General features: G+C 35.5%; 1 protein-coding gene across 5 annotated transcripts in view; it reads right to left on the reverse strand.

Moving 5' to 3' along the window:
- CNKSR2 (connector enhancer of kinase suppressor of Ras 2) overlaps positions 1–15,117 on the reverse strand; it is a 296,044-nt gene that overhangs the window by 8,075 nt on the left and 272,852 nt on the right. For 4 of the 5 annotated variants that reach the window (XM_032226612.1, XM_032226611.1, XM_032226610.1 and 1 more), the window contains one exon: positions 8,078–8,092. The exons of the other annotated variant lie outside the window; for it this stretch is intronic. In XM_032226612.1, the coding sequence (XP_032082503.1) occupies positions 8,078–8,092 (15 nt within the window). The remainder of the gene's footprint in view (positions 1–8,077; positions 8,093–15,117) is intronic. 5 annotated transcript variants of the gene reach the window in all.

Raw genomic sequence — 15,117 nt, forward strand, 5'->3', positions numbered from 1 at the left:
TTTTGGTGATGTTTTTGATGTTAGGTGTCCATTTTAGGTCTTGAGATATGATAGAATTTAGAAATGGGAAGGTCTCTACTGTAGATACTGTGTTGTATAATATTGTAAGAGGTGGTAGTATAAGAGGGTTTCTCCTAAAGTCTACCACCATTTCTATGGTTTTGAGTGTATTCAGTTCCAAATTCTTCCAGTCGCACCATGAGGCTAGTTGTTCAATCTCCCATCTATATGAGGTTTCATTGTTGTCTCGAATGCGACCAATCACTATTGTATCATCTGCAAAATTCAGTAGTTTAACAGATGGATTGTTTGAGATGTAGTCATTGGTATATAGAGAGAAATGGAGAGAGCACACAGCCCTGAGGGTTCCTGTGCTAATTGTACAGGTATCTGATGTGATTTTGCCTAGCTTCACCTGCTGCTTCCTGTCTGTTAGGAAGCTTGTGATCCACTTACAAGTGTGTTCAGGTACTGCTAGTTGATTTAGTTTAGCTAGAAGAATGTCCAGTATGATGGTATTAAATGCTGAACTAAAGTCTACAAAAAGGACCCTTGCGTAGGTCATTGGAGATTCAAGATATTGTAGGATGTAGTGCAGAGCCATATTAACAGCATCATCTGTCGATCTATTTGCTCAGTATGCAAATTGCAGGGTGGGTTGTCTAAGAGCAGATCTGTGATGTTTTTGAAATGGGACATCACTAGCCTTTCAAAGGTTTTTATAACTACAGACGTTAGAGCAACTGGTCTGTAGTCATTCAGTTCCTTGATGGAGGGCTTCTTTGGCACTGGGATGATAGTGGAGCATTTGAAGCAAGAAGGAACATGGCACATCTCTAGTGATTTGTTGAAGATTCAGGTGAAGATGGGGGTCAATTGGTCAGCACAGACTTTTAAGCAAGAAGGAGTTATCTTATCTAGACTTGGTGGTTTTCCTGGCTTCTGTCTGTGAAATAGATCTTGCACTTCCCTTTCTCTGATCACCAAGGGTTGTGAACCCAATAGAATAGGATTAGTTGTAGAAGGTTTGGCTGTTGATGGTATGTCTGGGATGGGGGTTGTGGAGATAGGCAGCTGTAGTTTCCTTTCAAACCTGCAGTAAAACATGTTCAGGTCATCTGCCAGTTGTTGTTTTCCTTCAGCCTGGGAAGATGGTTTGCTGTAACTGGTGATATTTTTAAGAGTTTTCCACATGTTTGCTGCTTCATTTGTTGAGAACTGATTCCATAGCTTTTCTGAATAGCTTCATTTTGCTGCTCTGATCTCCCTTGTTAATACGTTTCTGGCCTGATTGTACAGCATTATATCACGTTTTCTGTAGGCTTCCTCTTTGGAACAACATAGTTGCTTAGGTTTAGCTGTGAACCAAGATTTATTGTTATTGTATATTTGCAAGTTCCTGGTCAGTAAACATAGGTCTTCACAGAGGCTGACATATGATGTTACAGTACCTGTGAGTTCATCCAGGTCTGCAGAGGTATCTTCAAAAGTATTCCAATCAGTGCAGTCAAAGCAGGCCTGTAGCTTTAACTTTGCCTCCTCAGTCCAAGTCCTCACTGATTTAATTGTTGGTTTCATGGCTTTAAGTTTTTGTCTGTAAGCAGGTACAAGGTGAATCATGCAATGGTCAGAGTGGCCCACAGCTGCTCATGGTAAGGGCCAATAAGCATCTTTTAGTGTTGTGTAGCAGTGGTCTAAAGTTCTTGTCTCTGGTGGGACAATTGACATGCTGAAAATATTTTGGAAGCTCCTTCTTTAAGTTACCTTTGTTGAATCACCTAAAACAGTGATGGGTAACCTTTTTGCCATCACATGCCAAAAGTGGGGGGAGTGCAGGGGTGTCATGCGCAGACATGCCCACATCCATAATTTTATGCGTGTGCCACCCCCACCCCCCTGTGCATTTATGCGTGACCCCATGCCCCCCCTGCTTTTGGCGTGCATTTTTCGCCCTCCCCAGGCTCCAGAGGCTTTTTAGGAGTCTGGGGAGGGTGAAAACGCTCCGACCAAAGGCTTCAGGCGGCTGAAGCCTCCGGAGGGCGAAAAAATTGCCCAACAGGCAAACCAGAAGTTCAGGAATGGATTTCCAGGTTGCCCATAGGGCCATTTTTCTCCCTCCGGAGGCTTCAGGAGACTTCCGATTTGTGTGTTGCGTTGTTTTTCGCCTTCCAGAGGTTTCAGGAAAGCCTCCGACGGGCAAAAAATGGGCAAAAATGAAGGCCAAAGTCAGCTGGCCAGTATGTGCGTGTGCACTGGAGCTGACAGGGCAACACATCGTGTGCCCTAATAAATGGCTCCCTGTGCCACGCATGCCATAGGTTCACCATCACGGACCTAGAATAATGGCCAATAAATCTGGGTATTTGGCTTCAGCCTCCATAATCTGATCAGCTAGAGTTCATAGTGCCTTGTTTATACAAGCCTGTGGTGAACATACACAGCAATTTGGAGAAATGAGGGAAACTCAAAAGATTTCAGATTAATTGGTAGGGTATTTTTTAATTCTGAGATCAGAAAATAATTTCATTGACTTTTTATGGTACATCATTGTAGAGGCCTAGTAGATAAAGATGCAATTATAATAAATAATATAAGACAGGGTTTTTTTGGATGAATTTAGGCAACCACTGTTGCCTAAAATAAATATTCAGCTCAGAATAAAGAACATACATATTATTTTCTCAGATCAGAAATGCTACTTCAGATGCTGTAATATAGTTAACATATTTGGACATTGCCTTTTGGTCTGTATGTAAAAAAAAGTTTCCTTAATAGAACAGCTGAGCTCAGCTTCAAATGCAGGGGAAATTATTTCCACTCACTCATTCATTCACTCACTCAATGAACCTGAGACATTTTCTTTATCAATATATGATTCAAACATGAATATTTTTTCATTTCCATAAGGTTAAAAGATCTGCTTGTCAGTCTGCATATTTTACTGAACATACTAAATAAACTCATACAAGCAGTATACGTAATTATATTCCATGACAGTGCTGAATGACGGAGCATAACTTTTTTATTGGGTATCCACACAGGTCATATATTGCATCTATACTATTACTGTAGTTAGCTTTCTACAGTATATTAGGCAGATGTTCCAGTAATACATATATAAGCAACTTAATAGCATGTGTATCTTGCACGTAGCTTAAATAATATGTTGAAGACACAATTAACAAGTACAACAGGTGATGATAATCAGAAGACAATAATCCTTCAAAACCAAAACTATACTTCCTTTGCTTTGGATTGATGAGTCCAAGACCTTATTGCTTTCATAGAAATGATGGGGGCAACATGTTGGAGATTCTATGTATAAACATTTTGGTAAGATTTTCCATGTCAAATAACAACCCAAAACCTTTCATTATTTATACAGGAATTATGCAAAAATATCTTGAGAAAATATATAGGTTATATTTCTTTTTAAAGCTGGTGTAAGAAGTACATCAAGAAAATTCTGAATCATTGTATGATACCCTGACTCATCCAGTAAGTGACAATACAAAAATTCTTATTAATTTGTTTCCAAGTTACAGTTATGAAGTAATTTAAAATATCTTTTCTCTTTTGTAAAAACTGTTTTATCTCCAAAATAGTATAATACAAATTTTGTTACTGACAATACAGAGACATTTGACAAAGGTAGGCACATTTAATGTAACTAATTGCTCACTTTTGGAGGAAGAAATGCCTATTTTAAAATTTTAATACATTTTGATATCACTATGATATCATTTCTGCTTTTGATAGTGTAGCAAATCAGCCATCATTCAAAAGTAAAGTGGGAATCTATATGTTTTAAGTTCTAATTTGAAATGTTTCCTCCCTAATATTTTTTTCCATTTTTATTCAATTACAAAATTTAGTCATAAAGTTCCATGCCATTTTAGTGATAAATTGTTCAAACTACAAAATCATGCATTAAGCAATGATTTATAGAATCCGAATAAAGTATTTCAGTGGAAATTTTATATAAAGAACTAACATTTGCTTTTGCTCAGTAAAAGTATAGTATAGAAAGTGGTTCCTTAGAGTATATATTAAATAAAAACAGTCAGTATGCAACTTCATTCAATCAAAAGTAGTCAATGAACAAATAATTTAATAATAGCAACTAATGAATTTCATATTACAACTACGACTGGAATTGGAAAATTTTGGTTTCCAGGGAAGTCTATTTTTACAAAAATGGCACCCAAAGTGGATCATGTCTAAATGCGATCAATTTGTTCCTGTTTTAAATACCATGGAATTAATCATTTATTTGGATGAAACTGTACATTAAATTTGTGCTCATAAATACTAATAGAAACTGATGTTGTTTTTGTTTAAAAAACAACAACACCTAAACCAGTCTAGTAATATTGCATGTAAACTACAGGAATTGTAATAAAGTTCCCACTGCTTCTTCTACAATATACAGCCTTTTAAAATGCATAATAAATTGCTAGGATTTTCTTACATCTATGTTGTATATGGATATGCAAATGTATATGGATTCACTTCTGAAAAAAAATACAATTCACTATTCTAAAGAAAGTGAAATATTATATAAATAACTATATATTTTATTGGTATAGGCATAATGTAATACTGTACATGGACCTGACAGAAATAAAACATTTCAAAATACATTTTAGAATTTTCTGTCCATAGTATTGTACAAAATATCAAGAATTAGCACTTACATTACAGAATACCTTCAGCCAAAAAAGAGAGAGAGAAAACAACATCTAATCATAGAATTACAGGTAAACAATGATTTATAGGATGCTGTGTACAATCATGCTAGACCATTCTCCAGCTCATACCTTTCAGATATGTTGAACTTCAAATAACATAATTTCTAGTCAGTAGGATACTTGGACAACTTGGCTAGTGATAATAAGAGTTTGAAATCCAATATATTTGGAGGAGAATAGATATGGAATCTTTTGATAAACACGTCTTAAATCTTTAAACAGGCATTTAGATAAAAAGCTTACCTGCAAGCTTAGAGATTAGAAAGTAAACTGGCTAAATTAGAGAGTATTTCATGTAGTTGATGCAAAGTAGCACCACTTGCATTAAAGTCCTACAGTTTAAGGTGATATAAAATTATCTACACAGTTTGAAATATTTTATGGTGGACCTTCATAAATGGGAATTTGTGCATCATTTGTAAAGTGATCCAGACTCCTAAATAAACTTATTGAAACCAAGAGTTAAGAAAGAAGTAACAGTGATAGTCCTGTTTATTTATAATTGGATCTATTCCAATCTTGAGTAATTTAAAGTTTTTAAATTGAAATGCGCACTTGTATATCACCACTAGTATCTGCATATTTCCTTCTTCAGGCTCATCTCTGTTTCTCAATTTTGCTTTAAAGGAAAATATGAGAAGAGAGTGCAGGAAGGAATCTCTTAGCAAAATAACTATGGTTCTTTTTTTATTTTTTCTCTCCCTTTCTTTCTTTCTTTCTTTCTTTCTTTCTTTTCTTTCTTTTCTTTTCTTTCTTTCTTTCACTCATTTTAGGTCTGTTGCATGTACAACTTTAGATCAAACCTTAATGAAAATAAAAGCATTTGATTCCAAGAAAATACAGTATAAACACAGTGCACTTACAGCTGATTTTGACAGGATGCATTTAATTACTATTATACAATAATTATTTTCCTTCACTAATGTGGAGAAAAATATTAGCGTTTTCCACTTTAGATGGAAGTCCATTTTCAAAAGAGCAGCTAAATTGCATTTGATCCCTCTTTCCTTGAAGAATGCAGAATACACCTGAGTAACACCATTGTTCATTTCCTCTAATAACCTGCTTTTCCCTTCTATTTTCCCTACACTGAAGGCTGAATTCTGTGTAACTAAATTCCATGTAGCCTTGATCTGATATTGTGCCTAGTTCCTCTGTAGAAAGGATGTATATTTGAAAATAAAATCAATACAACTGGTAACAGGTTTGCCCCTTTCCTGGAGCCCCTTTCCCAGGCATTTGGTTGTCTATATTTTAAAGTCAGTTCTTGTTTATAAACATCAAAGTTATTCAAGAAGAATTGATTGGCTACTTGAATGCAGGATATTAGAGGTTGCTTGCAAGAGGCTGAAGATGAGTCTCCGTTGGTGCCAATTCTCTCCGACATAAATTCTCTAACCAATACTTTATCAATCTCTGTGTCCAATCGATTCAGGGCCAAGAGAAGTGGATCCAAGTTGGCATGGAGAGGTTCTATCAACTCTCGCAGTGCTTTAGCCTAATACAATAAAGCAGTGATACAATATGATGAAAGAATTGTGATGGCCCATTTTTATATTAGTACTGCATTATAATCATGCAATCCTAATTAAACAAAAGAGAAAGGATATGTGACAAGATTACTCCACATGGCTTTAGTTCCACCTAGTTCTTTTCTATTAGCATGCAAACATACTTAAGTAGTAAAATCATGCCATATTTTTAAAATAGATTTTAAAAAGTACTGCTACGAGGGGAAAAAAAACTAGCAGGACATAGATTTATATTTTCAATTTGCAGTAGCACTATTAATCAACAACTAGCACCAAAGTAAATTAAGTAACAAATATATTATATATTCATACAAAATATATTTATATATTTAATTTTAACTGAAATTAAATTTTAAGAATTGCCTATTGTCTATAATACTCAACAAATACATTATGTCATATATATTGATCAACATAATGAAAATTAACACTATAAAGGGTAAGGATAAAGCTGCAGGTTTTGGGTTTGACTAGCTTAAAGAAAAGAAGAATAACAGATGACATGATAACAGTATTCCAGTATTTGAGGGGCTGCCACAAAGAACAGGGCATCAAATTATTCTCCAAAGCAGCAGCGGAAGGCAGGACAAAAAACAATGCTTGGAAACTAATCAAAGAGAGAAGCAATCTGAAATTAAGGAGAAACCTCCTAACAGTGAGGACAATTAACCAGTGGAACTGCGTGCCTTCAGAAATTGTGAGCGTTCCACCCCTGGAGGTTTTTAAGAAGAGACTAGACAGTCACTGATAACCCCACTAATACCACTAATAACCTCCAAAACCAGGAAAAACAAATTACCCATAACAATAAAGGAAGCTTCAATCAAATATATATGGCGAAAAAAAACTGGCTACGTAGCTAACTTTAAAAGCTGCTACAAAAAATGATTTGGGTAACGTTTTTTTCCTTTTTTTTTTCTTTTTGCTTTCATAGTCCATTTTTTATCCATTATTGCATTATAATCCCCAATTAAGCAAATATTTTCATATTTTAATTCGTTTATTTTTTTATTGAACATTTTTGAAAAAAACAAACTTTTACAAATGTTTAGTTCCCACCCCCCACCCTCCCCCCTAACCCTCCCAAACCTTTCCCCTCCCCCCGACTTCCCAGAACCAATACAGGGTATAAATCTTTAACAAAGAGAATCTAAAGTACAGTTAGGAAAAAAAAAAACCAAAAAGATAGTTAATAATGTATTTCCATTGAACTCTAGCTCCTCCTTGCTGGACTAACTCTAGATAATTTATAATTCCTGATCTCTAATCATAAGCTATCTGGAATTTCTTAGTCCCATATTTATTTTGAGTATAGTCAATCCATCTTTTCCACTCCAGTTTATATCTCTCGTTTGAATGGTCCTTAAGATATGCAGAAATTTTGGCCATCTCGGCTAGGTTTGTTACTTTCAATGTCCATTCTTGAATAGTAGGCAAATCTTCCTTCTTCCAGTATTGCGCCACCAACAATCTAGCTGCAGTTATTAAATGCAATATCAGATTAGTCTCTACAACTGTACAATCAGTAATTATGCCTAACAAAAATAACTGAGGGGTAAACTTTATCCTTTTTTAAAGAACATTTTGCATAATCCACTATATTTTTATCCAAAATGCTGTAACCTTTTTGCAAGTCCACCATATATGAAAATATGTAGCGTCCACACAATCACATCTCCAGTATTTAGGTTGTAAATTCAAATACATAGAAGCCATTTTTTTAGGATCTAAATGCCATCTATAAAACATCTTATAAAAATTTTCTCTCAGGTTTTGGGCCTGTGTAAATTTTACATTTGTCACCCAAATCTTTTCCCATGTATCCAACATTATTGGTTCTTCAACATTTTGAGCCCATTTTATCATACAGTCTTTAACTAGTTCTGTTTCCGAGTCAATTTCTATTAATACATTATATAATCTCTTTATATGCATTGGACTTTGATCTCTAATTTGTTTAAGGAAATTATCCTCGACTTGCATAAAGCCAATTTTTTTATCTATTTTCCATCTAGCCTATAACTGCCCGTACTGAAACCATGTTTGAATTGCCTTTTCCTCTTTTAGTACATCCAAGGGTTTCAGTTGTAATACACTTCTTTCTACAGTAAGAAGCTATCTATAAATAGTTACACCCTGTTTTTGTACTATGTTCATATTTTCTATTGCGTGTCTGGGGATAGCCCACATGGGTATCTTATTGTTTACTTTGTATTGATATTTTTTCCAAACCCGCAGTAGAGCATTCCTTAAAATATGACTTTTGAAAATCTTATCCACCTTTTTGTTGTATAGCAGATAAGCATGCCAACCATACACCAAATCATGCCCTTCAATATTAAGTATTCTATCATCTGTTAAATTAATCCAGTCACTAATTACAGATAAAACTACTGCATCATAATATAGTTTTACATTGGGTAATTTCAAACCTTCTCTTTCATGCACATCTTGCATTATTTTTAGTTTTACTCTCGGCTTCTTCCCTGCCCATACAAATTTATTAATACCCTTTTGCCATTCTAGCAGGCTTGCATCTTTTTTAAGTATTGGTAACATTTGAAAAAGAAATAAAAATTTAGGTAGAATATTCATTTTCACTGCTGCTATTCTTCCCAGCAAAGATAACTGTAATTTCTCCCATTTTTTCATCTCTTGTCTGTATACTACGCCATAGTGGTTCATAATTATACTTGTATAACTTCCTGTTTGAGATTGAGATATAAACTCCTAAATATTTGACCTTTTTAACTATTTCACATCTTGTCATTCCTTCTAGTTCTTCCCTTTGTTTAGTATTCATATTTATAGCTAGTATCTTTGTTTTCCCTAAGTTTATTTTAAATCCTGACACTTGACCATATTGATTAATCATATTCATTAAAACCTTACTACATACCTGTGGTTGGGTTAATGTTATAACCAAATCATCCACAAAGGCACGTACTCTATATTCTTGCTGCCTAATCCTGATTCCCTGTAAGTCCCCTGAACCCCGTATTTTATTCAACAATAGTTCCAAAGTTATAATAAACAATAATGGGGATAAGGGACAACCCTGCCTTGTACCTTTCTCAATTTTAAATGAATCTGTTAGACGCCCATTAATTATGATTTGAGCTGTTTGTTCCTGATATATTGCTTTAATTGATTGTAAAAAGTGCTCTCCTATTTGCATTTTTTGCAATATTTTCAGCAGGAATTGCCAATTCACTCGATCAAAGGCTTTTTCAGCATCTAAAAATATAAGCGCAGCAGGAATTTGGTTGTTCTTTTCCAGGTATTCTAATGTATTGAGAATTAGTCTTATGTTAATTCTTTTATTTTGTTATGTAATTTCCTATAGAATTCCTCTTGTTTCTGATTTGGTGCATATATGACTATTAATAATATCGGTTTTTCTGTTGTCTCTAATTCAATCATTAGCATCCTGCCTTCTTCATCAGAGTAGACTGCTTTGGAGTTTATTTTTTCCTTTATATAGGTTGCTATCCCTCTTTTTTATCTGCCAGTGCTGTATATAATTTCCCTAGTTTTTTGTTTTCCAGTGAATTCCTATGTTTCCTTTTAATATGGATTTCCTGTATACAGGTTATATCTACCTTCAGTTTTAACCCTTTTTTTGAGATGGCAATGGAATATAAATTACATGATATTTGGAGAGAAAGGCACAAAACAAGAAAGCAATATACCTTTTATTCGAAACCACCACCACCCGTCTCTATCAAGAATCGACATGGCTTAGATTTCATCTGGTCTATGTAATCAATTAGATGAAATTGAAATAGAATCAAATGAGTGAGCAGATCATAATCCAATAAAATTAGGATGGAAAGGTCAAAGAAGAAAAAAAAGATGGATGATGAATTCAAATATTGTAAATGAAATAGAATACACTCAAATGCTGGAGAAAGAATTAAAACTATTTTTTAGAATAAATAAAAAAGAAGACACCTCAATTCAAAATCTCTGGGACACTAAGAAAGCATACACAAGAGATGTAGATTGCCTACATGGTGAGAAAAAACTAGAAAACAAAAAGAGCAACAAGATTGTATGCAAAAAGAACTTATGGAAGCTGAAGCTGAACTACAGAAAGACCCAAAGAATAAAATTAAAAAAGAAAAAAGAGAGATGATAAAACATAAGATCAACTTAATAACTCAAAAGGAATTAGCACAGAAAATTAAAGCGGCCAGACAAAATTACTTTGAATAAGCCAACAAACCTGGACGATGGCTGGCACACAGATTGAAGAATGAAAGAGAAAAAAGGATGATATACCAATTAAAAGATGATGAGGGAAGAATTCAGTACAAAGCAGAAGAAAAGAAGCATATTATTCATAAATACTTCGCAAAACTATATGTGCAAATAGTATGGAGGAAATCAAGATAAAACATTATTTAAACACAGAAAAGATAATACCAATCTGAAAAGAATAAAGGGAGGCGATAAACAGGCCAATAACATTAGCCAAAGTAGAATTAGTCCTGAAAAACAAAAAAAATAATGAAACCCCAGGACCAGACGGAATACTGGTGGAGCTATACAAATCAAATAAAATAATATTAGAAGAACTAGGAGTGGAAATGTTTAACAAAGTTTTAGGAAAAGCCAAGATGCCTGAATCATGGACGGAAGCAATAATATCGCTAATCCCAAAAGAAGAAACCAATCTACAAGAAATTCAAAACTACAGACCAATTTCATTACTAAATTCCGATTATAAAATATTTGCAGCAATTATGGCAGGAAGAATTAAACAGGTTTTAAATGAAGAAATGCACCTAGACCAAAATGGATTTTTACCTCATAGACATATTCAAAATAATACAAGAGTCATCCTAGACATAATAGAATATTATGAGGCACATCCAGAAAAACAAATGGTACTGGTTTTCCTTTATGCACAAAAAGCATTCGACAATGTAATAATTTGCAAATTTACAATAACACTATTAGACAGGATGAAATTCGGAGGAAAATTTACAAAAATGATAGAAAAACTTTATAACAGTCAGAAAACCAAAGTTCTGATGAATGGAGTACTAACAGAGAAGATCGAAATAAAAAAGGGAGTTTGCTGTTATATTAACCCTGGAAATTTTATTAAATGAAATTAGGAAGGATCAGGGAATAAAAGGTTTGAGACTCAAAAACGAAGAATATAAGGTCCAAGCTTATGCCGATGACTTAGTTTTTATTCTAGAAATTCCATTAGAATCCAGTCTGAAATTAATTAAAAAATTAGAAGAATATGGTGAAGTGGCAGGATTAAAAATAAATAAAGGCAATACAAAAATGATAACTAAGAATATGACAAAAAAGCAAGAAGAGGAACTGGAATTAGCAACTAGAATGAAAATAACTAAGAAAGTGAAATATTTGGGGATATGGGTGTCTGCAAAATGTTCCACAATTAAGGATGATAATTATAATAAACTAGTGACACAAATAAAGAAAGATTTATAAAGCTGAAAAAATATTCAGCTATCACTAATAGGATGTATAGCCACAGTCCAAATGAATATTTTGCCAAGAATTTATGCTTGTTGCAAGCCGCACCTATTAACCCGGGTAAAACTTTCTTTCAAGAATTAAACAAAATAACTGCTAGGTTCATTTGGCAAGGACAAAAAGCGAGGATTAAACTAAAGTCAATGTAAGATAGCAAGGAGAGGGGAGGCTTAGCATTACCAAATTGGGAATTATACACATTAGCAGTAACAATAACATGGGTGAAAGATTGGATAGAGCTAAAGAATAAAAGAATTTTGACTTTAGAAGGCATGATTTGCAGGCAGGTTGGCATACATTCCTAATGGATGATAAAAATAAAATGCATAAATACTTTCAAAAACATTTAATTAAATTAACAAAAGAAATTGAGGGAAAAGAAAAAACAGAATACTACCAGATATGGAATAAATGGTATAGGTGGATGGAGGAAAGAAACAAGGATCAATGAAGGAAGACAACAAAGTCCAAAAATAGTAGTTAAGGAGAATTAACACATATATATGTATCCAAGTGGTTTAAACTTACTAGAGGTAATCAGCCAATATAGCAGGCAGAGGAGTAAGATAAGAGGGTTAAGAATGGTGAAATACAAATGAAATATAATAGAAAGGGAAATAATATAAGGTGAGCGATATTGATTGGCAATTGCTATTAGAAAGAACAGGAAGCTCTTGTTCGTATTGTATTGTGTAAATGTGGTGTATGTCTAAGTTTTGTGTATGTGTATTTTACATGTTTGTAAATAATTTTTTTAAAAAGCTGCTACAAAAACTTATGCCACCAGATAAAGATTGAATGAACTAATTATCACAGCAAACAAGAGGAAAACCTTCTACGCATGAAATCGAACAGCACCTTCTATAATTTTGTTAACAACCAACTTAAAGACTTGAGATCCATCCCACCCCTAAAAGGACCTAATGACAAAGATTGTAATGATGAAGCCATTAAAGTCAACCTCTTTAACACATTATTTGGGTCTGTCTTTGTAAACAGCAATGGCTCATGCCCAATATTTCTTAGTTGTACCACAAATAATTACAACGATGTAACACAAATCGATTTTTACAGAAGATAATGTTGAAAAGGCACTACACAGCCTAAAACAATCTCTATCTATTGGACCTGATGGACTATGTGCCTACTTTTTTAAAAAAGCTTTCCACTGCCATAGCAGAACCTCTAAGCATAATCTTTGAAAAACTTTTCAGGACAAGCTCCTTTCCCAACCTATGGTCACTAGCCACAGTCATCCCTATCTTCAAAAAGGGAGACCCCAGTCTAGTTGAAAATGACAGACCAATTTCTTTATGTTGAGTCACTTGCAAAGACATGGAATCAATCATAAACCAATCTATTACCCTCCACTTAGTGGAGTCCTTCGGGATTGGGCGGCATATAAATTTTACAAATAAATAAATGAACAACCTACTCCCTAACAAGCAATTTGGTTTCAGGAAAAAAATATCCTGTAATCTACAATTCCTACACTGCAAAAACTTATGGACTACACAACTTGATCAAGTCAAAGCAATTGACACAATTTACATAGACTTCTGTAAAGCTTTTGATTCAGTGGTATATGATAAACTACTTCTAAAACTAAAGTCTTATGGCATCTCTGGACCCCTGCATAATTGGATAGCTGCATTCCTGTCAAACAGACAAGTGGTCAAAATAGGGAGCGCCCTATCAAATCCTGCACCAGTTAACAGCGGTTTCCCCCAAGGCAACATTTTAGGACCAACACTCTTTACATAAATGACCTTTGACAATGTAAAACTATTTAACACCACTGGCAATGCTGCTACCCTTCAAAAAGACCTTGACTATGTGTCAGAATGGTCAAACTCTCGACCTGTATGGCTGTATGATTCTTGTTTATTTTAATCATGTGTATTGTGTTCTATGTTCCCTCTCCCCTTTTGAGTTGTTCGCCGCCCTGAGTCCCTCCCGGAGAAGGGCGGCATACAAATAAACTAAATCTGAAATCTGAAATCTGAAACAATTGGCGACTTCAAATCTCAACCAACAAATGCTCTATCTCACACATTGGCAAAAAAATCAGAACACAAAATACAAGCTGGGTGGACACGACCTTGTAGACGATTCTCTATTTCTAAAGTGACAGCATTTGTTTTTCTCCTTTACTGAGTCTCCTGGCTGAAAAGTGAGTTTCTTTCTTTCTTTCTTTCTTTCTTTCTTTCTTTCTTTCTTTCATTTCATTTCATTTCATTTCATTTCATTTCATTTCATTTCATTTATTGAATTTCTATGCCGCCCAATCCCGAGGGACTCCGGGCGGCTTACAGAAATGAAAAAAATTAAAAGAATTTTTAAAAACAATGGGACACAACAAAGTTTAAAAAAGGAACACAACAAACACCCAATCAAAAGGGGGCTGGACCTCAATCAAGAGGTCAACAGCCCCAGGCCTGCTGGAAAAGCCAGGTTTTAATGGCTTTGCAAAAGGCCATGAGAGTGGGCAAGGCCCGGATCTCTGGGGGCAGCTCATTCCATAGGGCCGGAGCGGCAACAGAGAAGGCCCTACTCCTAGGCGTCATCAGCCGGCATTGTCCCACTGAAGGCACCTGGAGAAGGTCCATCCTGTGCTATCTTATTGATCTAAGGGAAGTATGTGGCAGAAGATGGCCTTGCAGGTATCCGGGTCCTAGGCCATGTAGGGCTTTAAAGGTGATAACCAGCACCTTGAATCGTGCTTGAAGACCAATGGGCAGCCAGTGCAGCTTGCGGAGGATAGGTGTGATATGGGTGTACCTTGGCACACCCAGTATCGCTCACGTGGCTGCATTCTGGACTAATTGCAGTCTCCGAACACTTTTCAGGGGCAGCCCCAAGTAGAGCGCATTACAGTAATCCAGTCTTGAGATGACGAGGGCATGAGTGACTGTCTGAAGTGCCTCCCGGTCCAAATAGGGCCGCAACTGGTGCACCAGGCGAACCTGGGCAAAGCCCCCCCTGGTCACAGCCGACAGGTGGTGTTCCAAAGTCAGCTGTGGGTCCAGGAGGACCCCCAAGTTGCGAACCCTCTCTGAGGGGGCAATTTTTCTCCCCCCAGGGTTAAGGACAGACTGGATGGACTGTCCATAGGGGGCAACATCCACAGCCATTCAGTCTTGTCAGGATTGAGTGCGAGTTTGTTCACTCCCATCCAGACCCTAACAGCTTCCAGGCACTGGCACATCATTTCCACCGCTTCACTGAGTTGCCACGGGGCAGACAGATACAACTGAGTATCATCCGCATACTGGTGGTATTTAATCCCGTGCCAGCGAATGATCTCGCCCAGT

Source organism: Thamnophis elegans, chromosome 11, assembly GCF_009769535.1.
Source record: "Thamnophis elegans isolate rThaEle1 chromosome 11, rThaEle1.pri, whole genome shotgun sequence".
Lineage (NCBI taxonomy): Eukaryota > Metazoa > Chordata > Lepidosauria > Squamata > Colubridae > Thamnophis > Thamnophis elegans.